Below are 19,916 nucleotides of genomic sequence, written 5' to 3' on the forward strand. Positions count from 1 at the left end.
ACCTCCCCCAAACCCACACAACTCCCACATTGCTCACTTTTTAATTGTAAAGGCCTTGGCTTTGATCATTTGTTCTCGAAACTTTTCCATAAGAAGCTCTTTTCTAGATTTTTGCTTGATGCTTAACACACTGCTTCCTTTCTGACTGCTGTTTCGTGTACTGGTACTTCCTGAAAAAAGAAAAGGGAGGGGAAGAGAAGCTAATTCAAAATCAAAGTTTGAATAAAAAAAACTGGAAAGTAATACATCTTGAGACTTCCATCCCATATACGAATCCCACATTTGAAAGAAGCTTTGAAATGAATTCTTATGCTTTTTTCCCAGTATGATAAAATCTTGAGACCATCCAGTAAAGGTTTAATCACTTGATTAATATATATCATTAATAAGATTATTAATACTATTCTAGTAACTATAAAAAGAGAAGATTAGTGATAAAGGCAAGTATTTAATCAATCTGACTCAGCCGTCTCAATTGGTAATATATACATTCAGGCTAGAGTAAGCCTGTCCTTTTTACAAGATAGGATAGGTAATGTTTCAAAATACCTAATCAAAACAACTTCTCACTTCAAGTATCATCAAAAGTGGATATGAAAAATGCATATGCTTTGCATTCTTTCTAGCTGGTCAGTATGCTGAACCAGAAATTCTGGATCTGGGCCACACTGAGCATTCCTTTCCCAGCTTTCGGATAATGTCATTTTAAAAACATAGTGAATCACAAAGTATAGCTCTCCATTTGAACTTTAAAAAGGCTTGGAGTGTTTTCAAACATGAAGATACTTTGGTTCATATCCTATTTCCGCACTGAGGAGCAGCAGCATTCAGTAGCCTCTAGGATCTTCACAGCAACTGGCGCAAGGTTGCAGCTGGATGATCCTATGGGAAATGATGAATGTTTGCTTTTCAAATCCCAGAAATGCCATGGCATTTACCTCTCTTGGATCTGTGTGAGGAGAAGCTGGACCTGTGCGAAAGCTGTGATACACTGCTAGAGCTTTTCCTCCTGATGGCGGTCTGCTGCTCAGGGAAGTGGACATGGATGGACTCCACCGATGCTGCAAGATTGACAGACTTCAAAGAGGCAGAAGAGTCTCTTCTGCCTCCTGTCAGAGAGAGCTCATCATCAGTATCCTCTTTGCTACTGGAGCTGTCCCCTTTCTCATCTTCATCCCATAACCCATGGCACTAGTGGGAAAAGAAGAAGAAAGCATTTCAACCTCACATTTCTGTCACAGTATTTATCACAGGCATTGCTAGCTCAGTCATGTGTTCACAAGGGGAAAGACAAATTAATTGTGTTGGGTTATCACAGAATCATAAAATCACTTAGGTTGGAAAAGACCTTTAAGATCATCAAGTCCAACTGTAAACCTGACACTGCCAAGTCCACCACTAAACTGTGTCCCTAACTGCCACATCTACATATCTTTTAAATACCTCCAGGTGACTCAAGCACTCCTGTGGGCAGCCTGTTCCAGTGCTTGATAACCCTTTCAGTAAAGAAATTTTTCTTAATATGCAAATGACTGACTTTCCTATATCACAATTTACTAAAACAGTAAAAATTAAATATAAAATAATACACTACATGAACTAAGATTACCTTTAAAATAGACCTGTGGAAGAATAAAGCAAGGAGCTGAACAAGATCATAGTGCACGTAACCCTCTTTCTTCTCAATGCCAATAATATTGGGTGGATGGTAAGGTTTATCTTTTGTGTAATCCACATATTTATTCCATGGAAAGAAGCCAAACTGGAAGAAGTACTTGATGACAATGGCCACCTGTTCAGAAAAACAACACACTTGGGGTGTTTAATAAGCATGACAGATATAGTAGCCTCATGAGATTGGGAGGAGAGAAATATGACTACTTTATCAGTATTATGAGAGGATAATCACAGAATCACAGAATGGTAGGGGTTGGAAGGGGCCTCTGGAGATCATCTTGTCCAACCCCCCTGCTTGAGCAGGCACACCCAGAGCAGGGGACACAGGAACGTGTCCAGGTGGGTTTTGAATGTCTCCACGGAAGGAGACTCCCCAGCCTCCCTGGGCAGCCTGTGCCACTGCTCTGGCACCCTCACAGGAAAGAGGTTTTTTCTCATATTGAGGTGGAACTTCCTGTGTTCCAGCTTGTGCCCATTGCCCCTTGTCCTGTCGTTGAGCACCACCGAAAAGAGTCTGGCCCCATCCTTTTGGCACCCACCCTTCAGATATTTATAAGCATTGATAAGACCTGCCTCAGTCTTCTCCGGGCCAAACAATCCCAGGTCTCTCAGCCTTTCCTCATTAGAGGAAATTATGCTTGTTTATACAAGCATATTCATTGCTACAGAGGAACAACGGTTCACATTTCCTCAGTAATAAAGTCAGTCAGCATTTACCAACAGATGATGCTCAGTGCTACTTGAGATACCACAAGCAGTGTATACTGTCTTTTGATTACCAATTATATAGTAGCTTGTTGCAAATGGTCTGTTCTTGTGATAACTGCTTTACATGCCAGGAAGGATATTGCTCATTGCAGTGAAGAAAAACACAAACAAGACCTTTTCATACCACAGAAATTGCTGAGGACTTTAGCAAATATTTATTAATATGAAGGTCCAAAAGCCCCTGATCCTAGACATCAGAAACAAAAAAGAGACCATGCAAAGCTTACAACTTAACTTTTCTGTGTTAGACATGGAGTTGCAAAAACAGCAACATACCTCAGTGTAGACAATGGCTGTCATCCAGAAACGTTTGCTTGGCCGAGGGACAGACAGCATGGCCCAAAGGAATATAAGGATGGGAAGCACCAGGGTTATCATGGAGGCAGAGATCATGTGGTTAAGGATGATCACAAAATAGCACACCATTTCTGACCGGGCCACCAGTGTATTGTACAGGGCATAAATAAGAAGCAAGACTCGAGGCTGACCAACATAGAACTTCTCTGACTCCTCCAGCTCGTCATCATGAAACATCCTGTGAGGAGCAGAGTACCATGAATGAAACGAAAATTAATTTCACAGGAGATGTTTTTTAAATTGCTACTATTTTTCCTTTTGAAGAAGTGTAAAATTCTGCTGCTGGGTTCAATGGGAAAAAAAAGATGGGATTTGGGATTATAATCAAATAGCCTGATTCTAAGCTCAGAGAGCAAGAATTTCAGGCAAAATAACCAGAAGCACTGTTCCATTGTGTTTTAATTTACCCAGAGAGTCAGCCTGGCCCAAGAACTTCTACAAGCACTGCTTTCCTACAGTTGCCCAGCCAACATATCTCACATAAAACACACCATGCTGGTGTGGCCCTGTCTGGCTTTATATCTGAGTTATCAGCATGGAAGGGTTTTTGAAGAAACTCCAGAGGTCCATCAGGAGATATATGTTATGCATAGTCCTGGGACATAAGGTTAGAACATAATAAATGCCCGTGAGCATTAGACGTGTCCAAACTTCTCCCCTTCACCTAACTCAAATAAACACAAAAGGAAGCAAGAAATCATATGACTGTCACATACATTCACAATTCTCTTTGCTTTTCATAAAGAGTGCCCTGGCCTGAGAAGAGGTCTCACTGAAAAGCAAAAACGACTATGGAAAACAAGAAGAAAAGACACTGTATCTACAAAGACAGATCTACACCGCCTCCCTCTCTCCAGATGCAGTCAGGCTGAAAGGCATTTCTGTGGTTTAAGATTTTGTCCTTGCATTCAGAGAAGCTCTCCCCTAGCTGAGTCAGGCCAGAAAACAGTGGAAGAAGAGCAGCAGCACCATCCCCACCTCAGTGCTGCTTGTGCTACTGATCACAGTGTCTGAAGGGCAAAAGAGGCGAGCATCCTGTCCCTTACGGAAGTACTTAGCAAGGTGGTCTCTCTAGATCCTACTGGCTTAAACAAAAGCTCGGCCAAAGGCCAGACTTTCTCTTGTAGTAATCCAAAATAATTAAAGGAGAAACATTTTCCCAGATAGCCCTGGAGGAAACTTGTTTGAAATCGCAGCTGCATGGAGAATAGAAGCCCTCTCCACAAGGAATATTTAGAAAAGCCCTTGACCCCATGACAATTGCAGCACAGAAATCCAATGCTGACTGGAACAATTAGCTATGGTATCTGGGGAGAAAGTGGAGATTCTTTCCAACACGAATTTGAATAATTTTAGAAATCTGTAATTAGAACAACTACACAGGAAATTAGATTCTTCCCTTAAACTTAGTGCAAGGTCTGTATCAGAAACTGTAGGCTAGTTCTGAGACAAATAAAACAAAGTAATGACAAAACTTCACAGTCTGGGACCAACAGTTTTTCCCTGATGAAGGTCCTTACTTGTTCAGAAGCAGCTCACTAGCCGTTAGCTCGTGCGTCAATGGAGGGAGAATCGTATCATTAAGTTTGTCTGTCCGACTGTCGTCTGGGCTCACCATCATGAGGCTCTTACCAGCTGAGTCATCTGAGGAGCTAAAGGGAAGGTGTTCAAAGCTGACAGCTTTGCTATAGGAAGGTGGAGCTTCTGCATTGCTATCCACAGTGGAGTACAATGGCACATCAGTATCGGGAGTATAAGCAGCTCCTTCTGAACCCAGGCTATAATCCTCCACCTCCTCTTCCTCCGGCCTTGGTGCAGAATGAGCTCCTTCCTCTTCATGCTCCCCTTCTACCTCCTCGATGGTTTCTGTTGTCCCCTGACGAGAATAGAGCATGGTGACCTGTGTAGGTTCACTGTTGGGGGTGGACGAAGAGAGAGAGTTGAGGCTTACAAGGCTCACCACCAAGCAAATATTGTTAGTTGTACCTTTATGGAGACAGCTGAGCAACCCCATTGCATTCCCAGGCCTTCAAAGTTCATAAAATCTGGTAGAAAATACATCACCATGATCTCCTCTTACTCAGATAGAACGTCTGGGTCCATCCCAGTGAACTCACAGTGATTCACTATCTTTTCACACCAGCAAAGGGCAAATTAATACCATCATCAATAGAAACTACACTAACTTTCTGAAAGTAGTTCACTTTATGACCAGAATCAGGACTTGCTATTACATCTATTTAAAGCATGCTCCGTGGTCAATGACAGGCAGTCATAGGGTTCCTTCTAAGCATGGTGCTTTTAACAACCACCATACGGGTACTGTTGTACAAGTGGAACATGAGCTGAACATGCACATCAATTCTGATTACAAATAAAAGAACAAGTAAGTTGCTAACATGGAGAAATACAATCCAGATTACAAAACTGCTCAAGTAACAGGGTATTTTGCTTACCTTTAGATTGCCCTATGTTCTTCAATACAGTCTTCATTTTTACCTTACCTGCCTGCTTTTCTTTCATATGTGTCTGTTTTCTTTTTCAACTGTTCTTACTCACTCTGTTCAGTTTTCTGCTTGTTCACCTTGCTTATTCTTGGCTTTGCATGTCCATAATCACTTTCCCTCTTAATGCTCTGTGCTCTGCAACAGTCTCAGCTGATGTAAATTCATGCAGCTTGATGACTCCAGATGGGAATCTGGACACCATAATTTTTAAAATATTTTCTTGGCTTTGCTTTCACCCTTTTCATCCCTCACAAGTATTTTTTTGCCTCTCCCCTCGAACATCACTCTTTCTCTTTTTAGTCTCCATTCCAGTCCTTCTCCATAGGTTAGACAATAGGCATCAACTCACTGTCTTTTGTTGGCTGCATGTTCTTGTATCTCAACAGAGACAAAAACAGATTTCACACAGCTCCTATGAAATGAATGGGGCCATGCTTTCACCCGAAGCATAACTTTTTAAAGAAAACTGGCACTGGCAAGCCAGCTGGCACTACCACCTCCTGCCAAAATTAAAAAATAAGTTCCATCTCTTTTTCTTTTATACTGCTTCCAAGCTTATTGTAGCTTTGTTAGATCACTTTATTTCTAGCAGACTTTTAATTAGAACGTGGATCACTATCATTAGGATGTGTGTTTTGATGATTCACAGTAGCACTCATCCTGGTTAAAATGCACAAAACCATAAAATCCCACAATTTTAAAACTGATCGGATAGCAAAAATTTGTAAAACACTTTAAAGGATGAAAAAGAATTATCTAATACGCCATAACATTTCATATTTACAATATTTATAATAATAGTTGAAACACTGTTTCCCAATGTAATATAAAACCCTGGTTTTTACCTGCTAAAAAGTTATTGAATGGCTCTGAACACTTCTCTCGTGCACTGGATATTAATATTATTCACTATCTTTTATAGCTATTTTGCCTTTCTTAATTCCAACACCTCACAGACTGTAAGTCAATGGTAAGATAATCAAAACATATTTAGCAATCTTTCCTATGTGGGGAAAACTAGAAATTGGAAGACCAGGGCCAGGATTTGCCTATCTTAGTTTCTAAAATTAGACATCTAAGTTCATATTTAGGATCACTGATTAGCTGAGAAAATTCACTTTCAGCTTCCAGTTTTAATAAGAACAACCATCAGCTCGGTAACTCTGAAAATCAGACTCTTTTTCGCTGAATAAGTACAGACTTTAGCCTAGTTTTAGACAACCAGTGTAATGTAATGGAACAACTTTTAAAAATACATGAATTAAGGATGAAAAACTAAACAAAAAAACAGAATAAAAAGTGAAATAGCAAATGAGTCCTAGATTATGAGCCTGACTTTGAACCTCAGAATCGTGCCACAACACAAAAGGGAGTAAAGCTTCCATTAACCATGCAAACCACTCTGTACACCACATATCTGCAAATGCAAATTTATGTACACTGCAGTAAGTAAAATGGTATGGGTAAATGAGTGAACAAAGCATGCATGAGTTAAGCACCTTGACACTATACTGCCACTGTCAGCTGATGAGGAGGACATATCCATGCTCTGCATTTTACGAAGCCTAGGTCGAGCGCGCTCACTTGTTTTAGGAACAGTGTCTGGTCCATCTAAATCATCAAGGGTTGACTGCCTTGAGAACAGCATGGTTGCTTCAGTGTAGCAGCTAGCAGCGCAAACAGTTACAAAGACAGTGTTAAATACAAATGACACCACTATACACATGGTTCAGTAAACAGATATGCTCGCCATGCAGCAAAACACCGACACAGAGAAAAAAGATTCAGAGAGAAGATAAGGATTTGTTTAGAATCACCATGTAAGCACATTTCTACGCAGATTACTCATGGTAATATTCATATAGGGGCTATAGAAGGCTAACAACCGTCTACTCACTATTCAAAGAGATATGAAACCAACACAATGCTCTACATGATTTCAAGGGGCACCAACTTACATATGTGAGGAGGTTTTCTTTTTGTTTCCCCCTGAAATTTCCAAATTCCACAAAAATGTTTTGGGAAGTGACCTCCTCTGTACAAATTCTATTTTATTAATGATATACTGTACTGAACCTTTTTACACAGGTACAAGCCAATTTCCTAAAAGAGTCCTTAAAAGTGAATAAGCTCATATTCCACAAATAGAAAAATAGCTGTCAGACATTGGCTAATCCTCTTTCCGAACCAAAGAGCCAAATCGGATATGTTACTTAGCCAGTAGATGCATGCCAAATATAACCTGCTCTGCATGGGATGGCTTTTATTTTGATATTTAGTAGTAAGCTGTGATGATTCTTTCCAGAAGATTTCACTTATTTCAATCAAAGCTTAAAAACTATTTCAAAATTGGTAACATACACATCTTGAAAGAAAGAACAGATATAATAAACCCTTATCTCCTTTCACTTATCAAATACAACAGGACACCAGAGACATACACCACACATTCAGCATTTATGTGTTACTGGAAAAAAGAAGAACTGGATGAGTTATGAGAAAGAAAGTACATAATTAAATACAAGCATATAACATAGCAACAGGAAAGAAGCAAATACATTAATGACATATGGTAGGTAAAAGAATTATTTCTCCTGTAAAAATCTTTGAAAAACACAGATGTCTATGAAATAAGTTGAGGGATCTGGTGCTTTAACACATGCAGTGACCTGCCTGAGTGTCTCAGATAGAATGAGAGACGAAAGGACCCCAAAATGCAGGATTTACACTCTACTTTTCTTCTTTTGAGTCCATCTGTGTTATACCTGAGCAGCAGCAGCAGGGGATTTGCTTCCTTGGCAAGCATTATGTTTGTCCAGGGGCACAGAGAATTGGGAAAGAGGTCAGAAAGGAAGCGCAGTGGCGTTTTCTGTGTTACTTTGGTCTTGCTAGCTTCAAGTGAGGGAAAAAAATCTGCTGGCATGAAGTGACAGTTTGCAATTTTTGCTTTCAGGGGAACAGGGAGGAAAACAGCAAAATATGTGGAGTGAAGAAGGAGTTATTCTTAGGCCTACACTCCCTGATGGTCTTTTTTGACAGAATGGGCTGAGGCTAAAAGTATACTTTGGTCTTTGAATGGAAGAAAAGTATCACCAAGATGCCAAAGGCATTGTGAAATACTTTCCTTAAAACCAGTATTAATGGTAGGGGCACCTCTGTCCTGCCAGTTCATTTGGCCAAGACGCTTTATAAGCCACTTCATTACTTCTGTGTGTGCGCAGAGACACACGGGCATCCTCCAGAGAAAACCTGGAGGGCTGTCTGCATGGGCAGGGCTTTGATGAAGCAGCAAAAGCTGCTTCCTATAGGAACAGGAGATCCATCCTAGAGGCCTGATTCCGCAGCATGGAAATCAGTCGGAACTCTGTGTTACTGATTCCAGGGGCTCATGAGTGAGGAGGTTTCCCTTTGCACATACGCTTACGGAGTATAGCCAGGTTATTGTATTATCAGTGAGGTTTTGGTGCTAAAATACAGGGAGATGGCAACCAGTAGACAATCCGTTTTTGCAGATTACCTGTCTGTGTGCTACAATGTCATCCACATGTCATTTTACGCCTCAAGGGCTGAGTTTATTCTTTTCAAGAGCAACACCTCTTACTAAGGTGTTGAAGCATTTTAAATGCAGACATAGTTCAAAGGGAAACCTTCCAAGGGCCTTAAGCAGAGCAGCTGTTGAAATCAAAGTAGCACATGCCCGTTCATATATTTTCAATAGAAGAAACATATGCCAGCTGCCCTCCAAAACAGGTTCTGACCTGGATCCTAGAAAAATCAAAGGAAAGCCATCTATTAATCCCAATAGATAAAAACATTTGCCCAGATTGAGTCCCTACAATAATTTGGTTTAAAGCCATTTTAAATGAAGGATGAATCATTAGAAGAATTATCGACTGAGCAGCTGCTCTGTACCCTTGAATGTCAGGAGATGTGTACGAGATGACACCTGTAGCACAGTCTGTATATTCTTTATGTACTTTAGGAACATGCTTCTGAACATTGACGAAAGGGGAGCACCAATAAAGTGGAGAGATTTAGACTTGGCAAAGCTTATGTTGACTCAGTCATTGACTATCACATAAATTCAATCCAAGCATGTCTTCCTGAGTTACTTTTCAAATTTGTGTCCTTGGAGACCTTGAAAAGCATTAGCTTCCTGAAATCATTCAAGGACTAGGTATTTTAAATTGAATGTTCATTAAAAGCCCCGAGTTCAAGCATTTTATATAAAGTTGATCGGGTATCCATTTCAAATGGGGATATATATAGCAGAGATGTTTTTATCTCCAATGAGCAGGAAATTTCTTACTTTATTACTTCCTTTTTGCTAAACAAATTTACCCTTCCCAGAAAGTTATTAGTTTAAGGGGTGACTTACAAATTTTTCTGTTTCTTTCCTGTCCCTGGGCTAGTTACCGACTGGCATTACCTTTATGAACTAATACACTCCCCCACACCTGCAAGCAAAGCTCCCAAACATTTCCCATTATTTACGCTCCTAAATCAGACACGGATCCAGCCACAAACTGGGACCCTCCTTTCATCCTTTCTCCTGCCTCCCAAGGCAAATTTTACTTCTCCAGTACTCTCTGCCTCAAGCCCTATTCTCCCATCTGGTGAAGGAAGCACAGATGAAAAGAGTTGTCTGTAAACACCCTGACTGCACTGGTATGTTCACTCTCACAGGAGGGTCAGGGGCTCCCACCTGCAGCTCCTATAAAAGCCTGCAGACAGGTAGAGTTGGGAACTGAATATGTTATTTGTGATGAAGAAAAGTTAATACAAACTGAACTGGATACAAAACCTTGGGTATCCTGAAATGTGACTTAGGACCTGCGTCTAGCTGCTATTTCATAGTAGTAGGCAAAGTCCCACAAAGGCAGCCAACTGGTTTTAATAAGTTCCCAGCCATGTTACTGAAATTCACAAGCTGTTTAACCTGATAAGCAGTTCATCAGTCAAATGGAAACAAAGAGCAGCAAATGATCTGCCATGCTAGCTCCCAATCCCTTCTAGTGGTGCTCCTCAAAGAGCTTGTTAAGGATCAAATCAGTCTCTTCTCCTTCTGGCCCACATGAACTTTGCACTTTGCCTTTAGGATACATGAGAGTATTTCTACATAAAGAGAAATCAATTACATTATGAATACCTCATTACACCTCTAGCTACTGTATAGAAAAATGACTGAGAATAAATTACATCCCTACTAAAAGAGAAAATCCCACAAAGGATACTCTGCAAAACTCCTTTTAGAGCTTCACCTATGGTAACAACATCCACCGATAAGACTTACAAGGGTCAGCCCTGAACTTTGCAAGTACAGTTCCTCCAGCTGATCAGCAGCGTTGTTCTCTCTGGAAATCCAGCGTTTAGAGCACTGACCAGATGCCTACAGCAATTCCTGTCATGAGGCGTAGGTATTATTATAATGCAATAGCTTCTGTGCTTCTGCAGTTCTGTGTACTTCCAGACATGCCCGTCTTACTCATGGCCCTAATGAACACTACAGAATTTTGTGTAGGGCAACCAAAGAAGCATAACCAGAATGCTGGTTAGAAACCCTCTACCCCTTCCCACAACTTTTCCATTGCAATCCTCGATCCATGATCACAGGGATGCCTTAGTTTTAATTAGTTGCTTTTACATTTACTGGCAATCATTACTTTGAAATGTAAAATACCCTCTTCTCTTGTTTGGGCAATTAAAAAAAATCACTCAATAAACGCACATGACGATTAAAACACTTCACATTTTTAAAAAAGCTCATAAGCACGTTTGTAATCCCAGGAAGAGACATGCGAGGGTGCCCCAATAAACAGATGGCATTATCATTCGATCAACAGACTCATTTTTGCTTCCTCTAATTACAGGTCATTATTATTATCATAGCAGATGTGCACTATTTGTAAATACTCCCAGTGCAAGAATATTCAATTGTTCATTACCAGAAAGAGAGTTTGAGATTAGAGAAATCAGTCATAAGACTGCCTTTGCTATTCCTTTGTTGATAGGTCCTGTGACATCTTCTGAGGAAACGGAGACGACAGTAACACATGTGAAAGAATTAACTTTTTCTGTTGCAAAGCAGCTCCACAGAATCACTGAATTCTGTGTGTTTGAAAAGAGATTTTAAATGTGTAAGTACGCTCAAAGCAGCATGACAAATGTGTGGTTATTCTGAAAAAAAAGGACATAAGTGGAGCTCCATTACTAGATACTATCTCATGAAGAGGCAGAATTTAAACATGAAAATGACAAGATTTGTCTTTCTTCTTTATAATTAATTTTGGAACTGGCTTCCCTTGGCTTCTAGTTAAAGTTCTTGTTAACATGGTTGTAGAATAACGATAACTTCTATCTATAGTAAACAGTGTGACCAAAATTAATGACTATTTAACGAAAGCGGGACTGATATTACTATTCTTTCTTTAGGGAAGACTGAACTTTGTGGAGTTAAATTCTGCCCTGCAGATATCCAAGTGGCTCCAAGTGAGCTAGTAATAGAACTTGGCTTTACATTTTTTCATGTCATCTGACTCCTGTAAAACTCTGAGACAAAACACAAAGGTGTTGCTTAGTTGGGTAGCTAGCCACCCAGAAAGATTTGCTTGGATTTGGTGTTTTTACTGGAGTGAACCTCTCAAAGGCCAGTGCTCACTCTGGGGAGCAATTGGTGAATATTTTGTTGAAGCATAGTACTCACAGGCAATCTCTTACACTTGCTTTTCAATAACACCAGAAAGAAAGACAAGGCCTCATTATTTTCAGTCTGCTAACAACTACCCATATGTCATTAGTAAAAGCTAAGCATAATTTACTGTACACAGAAGCTACAGTTTGCTGGGAGTATCAAACACAATATGATACTGCCACGCTTCAGAGGAGAACAGGAGACAGCAGAACGCAACGGATTATGAAACAGCTCGATTTCCAAAGCCCTCCCTTCTCCCCCTCATGTTAGACAATTTCTGCAGTCTCTTAAAAGTCAAGAACACCGGGGACACGGTGGGAACAGGCTGCCTCTGTAAGAGAAGGAAGTGAATGTGTGTGCCTCTGTGTGCGTGGAGCAGCAGGAGCATGCAGTAGTTTTGGCAAGGGACTTGATGGCATCTGACTTCAGAAAAGAATGAGGAAGGTGGTTTTCCTGAACTAGTATGGGTATTTAATCCACAAACCGTGTAGCTCTGTTGGACTGTAATCATAGCAATTAGGAAGTCAGGCTCTTCAGAAGATCTTTGCCATATGAGTACAAGGGGGGAATTTTGTTCTCTCAGACCCAGAATCTCTAAGCCTTTTCTGATTTGTGGGCAACAGACAACAATTTCTTTCACAAAGACAAAATATTCACAATGAATGATTGTTTCTCAAACTCCACGCCTGAATTCCTAAAACGGTATCCCATAAGATTCTCAGCAGGCTCTTATTTTCCGTTACTTTTTACAAGGTTAGAACCCCTGTCATTGACTCCTAATTCTAGGGGAAACAGAAAGCAGTAGGGTAGTCATGCAGTGGAAAAGGAGTTAAGCCAACAACTGAGTACATGACTATGAAGGAACAGGAACATATAGCAGAGTTTTCACTATTAAAATGGCATGGATATATCAAAAAGAGGATTCAACATTGATTAGAAAGTGCATCAGTACTTAGACATTATCTAAAATTACATCTACTGCATGATCCCTCTATCTTTCACGAAATAAAATTATATCAATACCTGGAGATACTGTCACGGGAAGCTGCTGAATCTAAACTATCCATTCTTTCAGACGCTTGCAAACCAGAAGCTTGACCGGGATTTTTATCAATGGAGTCCAGTCCTGACTCCTTAGACAGTTTCATCATGTGGTTCTGGTAATACATATGGATGCTCTCCCGTGTTGGAACGTTTCCCTGTGGAAGAGAGTAGAGGTACATGATGGGGGGAGATGTATTCTTTGAGGAACTGGTTTCTTCTGTCATTTGGCAAGGAAAAGATTAGGGACTGTGCAAACAGCTTTCTAGTAAATAATAACCTCCCACTAGTAGTTCCTTTTCAGAGTGCAAGTCAGATTCTGACTTAAATTACCATGGCACAAAGTGTTGGGTTTTCAAGCAAAACTGGAGCGATGCAAGGGGTTTCAGGCTATATATAGCCAACAAAACTCTGCTAGGTGGACTGCAGATCATTCAGCATGAAAATAAGGTCTGGGCTGGGACCATGACTCAATCTGTACTCTGGCAACTTTTGAGATATCTCTTAGATAGCTTCACTGACCCTAAAAACAATCATACATCTTATTAGTGGTCAGTAGCAGTTTTTTAAACAGAAAAAAAAAAGAAGCAGGTCATGTACAAACTGATCTAGATTTTCATTAGTGTCCCAAAATAAGAATTTTTTTCATGAAGTATGGATACAGTTGGAAAACCATGAAAAATACACCGAAGACCTCTACTCTTTCTGCGTGACTTCAAGATCAAGCAAGTTCATGAAAGGATGGTTTTATTAACTGTCAGCCCAGATCTGGGCACAGAATCAAGTCTTTCTGGCTATGATATTGCAATCAGAATTTTAAAGGCATGTCATAGGAATAAAATTGAGAACTTTATAGCCTGTTCTTAGGCAAACACATCCAAGTCATTCAAATAGCAGTTGCACTGATTTCAGAAGATATACTGAGAAAGAAGATTGCTATTCTTGAACAGTAATTTTTCTGACTTTCAATGAAGCCTTCTGCAAGGACTTTTTCCAGCTAAAATAACAAAAGTACTCTAAAATACTGCCTGTATTCCCTTTACTAATATTATTAGTTACTAGTATTTCAACTGTGGTAGTCTACACTGTCCCAAATCTAAAATTTTCAAAATCTGAAGTTTTGTTAAAAAAACCCCAAACCCTTAAGAACAAAATCTGAAACTCAGGGTTTAGTTAAGGTTTGTTTGTATACAAGTTGTGTTGCTTCTGCAGTAATAAATGTTTGTGTCATTATGACAACCTGCCTCTGAAATTATGGCACATGCTACATTTTAGTTCAACAGCAGGCCTGGGATAAAGGACAAGAGCTGTTACAGCAAAAGTTCCACACAACTGGTAGAGGACTCAATTTCAGGTTCTTCTGCAGCTGAAAGAGAGACCAAAGGAACTTCATACATCAGGTTAACTGTCCCCAGCTCCACATCGGACAAAGAAACATGTCACCATGATGGTTGCAGTGAGGGCCTCCTTTCTTGGGCAGCAATGACAGGCTGCCACAGAGACTTAGGGATGCTATGCGGGAATCAATGATTCTGGTGTTCATGGGTACCAATATTTCACAGAAGAGGTGAGAAAGATCCTAGAAAAAAATCCTGAAGTTTAAACCTATTGACTGGGGCGAAATTCTCTGAAGGGTGGCTAGTACCAGAAGATTTAGGATTGAAGCAGGATATACCAGCCTATACAAGGACATATGGGCTCTATTGTAATCAAAATAGCACCAGGCTGCTGGCAACATGAAATTGAAATACATAAGTAAATAAATCTATTGGGAGCAAAGGATAGGAGAAACTCAATAAAGCTGAGGTGAGAAGTAGCAAAGAATGATAAAAATATGGTCCCAAAATAGTAATGGCCATAAAAACGCAGTTAGACTGGTTTCTGCATAAATGTTAAAACTTTAGAAACTCAGGGGTGGTGAGAAAAAATTGTGATTTTCTGTGAGGATGCTGAAATAGCAGGGACTTCTGAGACCTGGGGCACAAGGTCTGGTGTGCCTTAAACCATCCATTGGCACAAGCTGGGACATATTCAAAAGGAGGATCTATGCTGAATATGCCATGTTTCTTTTGCTCTGATTTGGGGTTTTAATTAATTATTTATTTGCTATTATTATTATTGTTATCTGCTTACTGTTGGGCACCTTGGGGAAAATAACAGTAACTAAACACTAACACTGAAGCAGTCTTCTCTCTGTGTGCAGTGTCTCCTGGCCAGACTGGGTACAGATTCCCTCTGACCAGGAAAGCCTGCCTCTCAAACCTCCTGGGGTCATGGGCAGTCTGCTTATTGTGTCGGCAGATGTTGCCAGTTGTTGTTGGGCAATGTGGGGCTTCATTAAAGTGAAGATTACTAATGTGTTTTTGACCTTTTTGACTTATTCATCTCTGAGATGGTCTGCAGCTTTTAACAAAAACTGGAAAAAACTAAAAATGAGGCTTCTATGCCAAGTTTCCAGAAACAGTTGGGTAGCTAGTGACATATGTAAAAATACCTGTGCCTAAAATGAGAGCTTTATCCAACTTCAAGGTATCACCTACTTGTATTTTCAAGATTAAAATACTTTTCTAGTTACACTATCAACATTAATCTTTGATAATAATGGGTTTTACTAATCTATATTAGACCACATAGCTTCATTGTGAGTGAAGAAAATTATGCCTGTATGTTGTCAGTCATTTCCAAGGCAAGCTGGTATACAAGTAGACTGAAATATGCAGACTGAGGTAGTTCTGAGCTGTTTAAAATGCCATGCCTTCTCCTCTCTACTTGATTTTGTCTTGTCCTTCAAAACTACACTTTGTCACAGGAGAGGTTCAGCCAAACTCTTACATCAGCCTCTGAAAGAATTATTTTTCCAATAATTTGTTCTGTGTCCAGATAATAAATCAATTTATTATTTATATATTTATAAACCAGCAAGCCGTAAAAAACTCCAGACCTATTTTTAAAATACACCTATAAATGAGATTTTTATCATTTTTCTCCTTACCATGGTGATCTGAAAAGACAACCTTTCTTTTTTTCACTGAGCTGGAAATGGCATTAGCAGACAAAAAAGACCAAAGGCGTTACCTTCTTAATCTCCCTGGTCAGCATACAGCGCTCGATTCTTAGCACAGTGGAGATATCGATGTGTTCTCTTGAGATGGAATTAAGCCAAGCTGTAAAACTGTCTAGCGTTGCCAGGAAAAGGACCCAAGTGAACTTCAAGATATTAAATATCCTCTTGATGATGTTATCTAAGGGAGAGGGAAAGCAACAGAGTTAATGCATGCAAATATCTGCTTGCAGTTCGAGTGATTTTTCCTTTATTGTCTAATAATAATAATCCAGGCTGCAAGACCCTGTCATCGTAAGGAATCTCTGAAGATGGCTGGAGGCCTTTTGGCTGTCTGGGCCATTTTCCTGCCTGTATGTCTAGGCTTATCATCTGGAATCCCTTTTCCACTCCCTAACTCTCTGGTGCTGCAATCGTTAGTCATATAAACAGTCTCTGATTTTAGAGAGACACTGTATGCACAGGTCTGCAAAATGAAACCCAAAGGTTTGGGCATCTCCTGGGAGCTATTCAACATCCCCAGCTACCATGATCTCAACAGCTCCTCAGCCGGCGTTCGCACTGAGCCTCTTACCTTGCCTATTTACTTGTGTGCACTTCTCTCTGCACAGAGCTTGCCTTTTGTGCTTGAACATTGGATAGCTGAGGTTCAAAGTATAACCTGCCTAAACAGTCTTTGAATTTCTCCCAGTTTTCCAACACCTAAACACACCTCTGTGCGTTAACTGTTCTCAAAGCCTCTCCCTTTTTTAAATAGTCTGCACTGTGTCATCAGTGATCTCAGATCAACTAGCCCAGCTAGCACAGATCATATAAATTATTTATAAAACATTACTCTTGCACCATTTTGCCAAAGCAGTACAGCCTCCCATGAGTAAGGCTTATGGGTTTATAACAACAATAGTAGCTTAATTTTGCTCAGTGCAGCTGCCTCAAGTTAATTTCTCATTTCAGTAGTTCCTTTAGCATTAGCAACTGCATTTCTCACCCAGAAAGCAGCACTTTCAGCTTATTTTTCTTCCCCGAACATACACACCACACTACAGTTCTTACATAGCGTTGCACAAATGCTCAAAAAATTTCTTTCCAACTAGATGGTTCCAGAGCTAGTTGTCACTGCTAAGTTGCAAATCTCAGAGCACTAGCTATAAAGATCAATTTTAGAGTAGCAGGCCTAAGAAATAATAGAAAACTGCCAATAATCTGCCATGCAGGGACAAAATGGTTTAAGTAGATACTCAGGGGCCAACAACCTACGTGCAAAAGCATGATGCATTTAACAACTTCACTTCTTAGCTGTACCACAAGATGGCACACAAAACTTTGTGGAGTGCACATTTGCTCCTTACAAAGAATGCAAAGGTGAAGTTATAATAAAGCAGATTTCCTATGGAGCAACATGCACGTCTCTGAGTGTGCAGGCAGGGTTGTATGCACATACGTGTGGAGAGAAACTAAGAAAAAAAACCATGAGTGGTACATTCCTGTAAGGTGGACCCTGAAATGGCAGTATGCATTTACCTGAGCAATGTCATGGAACTGGTCTGGTATCTCTGAACGTAAGACCATTTAGCTTGCTTCACCTGGAAATATGATTATTTCAATAATGTGTTGCCCTTTTTTTTAGGCTTTTTCTATGTCATGTAGAATTGGAGATATTTTATGATTAATCTACTTAAATATTATTCACTCATATTTCAATGTGCAAGGTCTTGACGCTAAGGAAATATTGCCAATGAAAATCAAATGTAAGGCTGTTTCTATTTCAAGGACCATTCATTTCCTTTGAATTCCAGATAGTATTATGAATATGTTAAAAGAAAATGCAGCACTCATACACAAAAATATACAACATATTAATGTTCTTTTTTAACTCACACTCTTCCTCTCTAATATAATTTCTGCTACTGACTTCAGGAGGATCGCAGCTCTCAGGTTAAAATTATCTTTATTATTGACCACCTCTGGCATGCCATAGTCTCACCACAGTGCTTTGCCAAGCACTTCCAGTCTAATCCGAAAGGTCAGTTTTCTCTCTGGGATGGAGGTGATTTAGTATACATTTTTAATGATGCTGTAGCTGTTCTGGCAGCTTTGCTGTTCTCCAAAACTTTTTAAAAATAATCTTTTGGGGATCGATTGCATCTAAATATCTTCAAAAAAGGAAACAAATATTTATTTTCTGCAGAGACTGTTATTCTAACTTAAAGGGTCAAATGCAGAGAAGGCTTCTCTGTGCCTGAAAGTGTGAGACAGGATTTGATCTAAGGTTAATAATGATACTAATGCTTCATTAACAACTGCTGTCTAATTTTTTCCAACCATCATCTTTAACAAATTTTACCTAGGAATGGTCAAAGTATTTCAATGAAAATATAAAGCACCTTAAAGTGACTATTAACCATATAAATGAATTATAAACTTCATTCTCTTTCCCTAACTCCTGTGTAGCACCAAGTTTATTTCCCTAGGGGTGTGTTTGAGTGATTCACTTCAGTGTTTTAACACAGGTAACTATATCGCCAGTAAGTAACAAATAAAAAAGCCCCAAAACCCCACCAAAAAAACCCCTACAGTAATTCAACTCATTTCTTTGAGACCACTACTCTTGTGAGAAAGAAATGACACCTCCCACATCCTTGTAACATCTTCTACCGTGTGGCTCCCTCAAGGGGTAAAATTCTAACTGGAACTGTGGGAACCAATTTTAAATAGAGACAAAAAATAGCTTTTGAAGACAGAGTCTCACTCAAGATAAGGCACGGTGAAGACTGACTTAAGAGGAGAGTCTGTTTTCTTCTTTTACTCCAGTTAGAAACAAAAGGCCAAGCTTAGGTTTATGATCTATTATACTTCTTTGTAGGAAAACTTTCGATATGGACAAGATCTTGCAAACTGCTGGCATTTCTTCTATTTTGCAGAGCATCCTTAAGTTGATTATGAATAAGATTGGGAAAATCCCACTTTTTTAGAGATCATTGCACATTGCTCAATGGGCAAGTACCATAAAAAAGCATTATATTAACCATGCTAAAACACACTGAAAAAACACAAGGACTTTATGCTAATAATATTTCAGACATTCGAAATCAAAGGAGATTTTAACACAGGACTGTTGTTCAATCAGGACTGGAAGCTAAGCTTAGGTATAAGTTGTTCTGTAAGTAAAATATGCAGCAAGTCATCAAGTCTGAGCCTGCAGATGTATTTAAAGTGTGTAGAGAATGAGTGCAGTAGCTGATAGTCCAGTAGGTGAAGTTGCTATGCTCAGGACTTTTAAATCTAGCAGCTGAAAACCTGAAAGTAGTTAGGAAGTTCTCACTGCACAGGTTAGAATGGATTTTGTGGCTTTTACACAAGTTTGGGATCACTGCAATGCTATCTCTTGTAATATGCTGCTTACGTCACAACTGCACTGTAACAGCAGAGAAACCCTCTTTCTGCCTTCATACCTGGTCCATCAGATTTCTTCTTGACAGGTTCCTCTTCACTGTCTTCACAGTCTGCATCAGTACCACCTGTTGAAAACAATGAGTGAAACTGTGAGTGTTACACATACAGAAGTACGGGTGTAAATGCCATTTGAGCTAGAAAATGCTAGTTGTTAAGCAGTAGTGATTGGTTCCTCACCTACTGCTATAACAGAAAGCACATTTCTATTTCTATTTCTAAAGGACTCAAGTGAGGGGACAACCCTGTCAGCGAAGGTGTTTCAAGGATGACCACCTCTCTCTTGTAATTTGCAGTGGCATTTTCTTACTAGATAGGCTGCTGAGCAAGATCATCTGTTGATGTAAACCCAGGCAAATTTCTC

General features: G+C 39.7%; 1 protein-coding gene across 8 annotated transcripts in view; it reads right to left on the bottom strand.

Annotated features, from left to right (window-relative positions):
- The window catches only part of PIEZO2 (piezo type mechanosensitive ion channel component 2), a 311,692-nt gene that overhangs the window by 17,149 nt on the left and 274,627 nt on the right, over positions 1–19,916 (bottom strand). For 7 of the 8 annotated variants that reach the window (XM_064443019.1, XM_064443020.1, XM_064443017.1 and 4 more), the window contains 8 exons: positions 19,555–19,620; positions 16,117–16,283; positions 13,024–13,199; positions 4,323–4,715; positions 2,722–2,980; positions 1,610–1,792; positions 939–1,191; positions 38–170 (listed from right to left, as the gene is read on the bottom strand). In XM_064443019.1, coding sequence (XP_064299089.1) covers positions 38–170; positions 939–1,191; positions 1,610–1,792; positions 2,722–2,980; positions 4,323–4,715; positions 13,024–13,199; positions 16,117–16,283; positions 19,555–19,620 — 1,630 coding nt within the window. Of the gene's footprint in view, positions 1–37; positions 171–938; positions 1,192–1,609; positions 1,793–2,721; positions 2,981–4,322; positions 4,716–6,808; positions 6,977–13,023; positions 13,200–16,116; positions 16,284–19,554; positions 19,621–19,916 lie in introns of all 8 variants that reach the window. The other variant, XM_064443024.1, reaches the window with a different exon arrangement.

Source organism: Phalacrocorax carbo, chromosome 2 (genome assembly GCF_963921805.1).
Source record: "Phalacrocorax carbo chromosome 2, bPhaCar2.1, whole genome shotgun sequence".
Taxonomy (NCBI): Eukaryota; Metazoa; Chordata; class Aves; order Suliformes; family Phalacrocoracidae; genus Phalacrocorax; species Phalacrocorax carbo.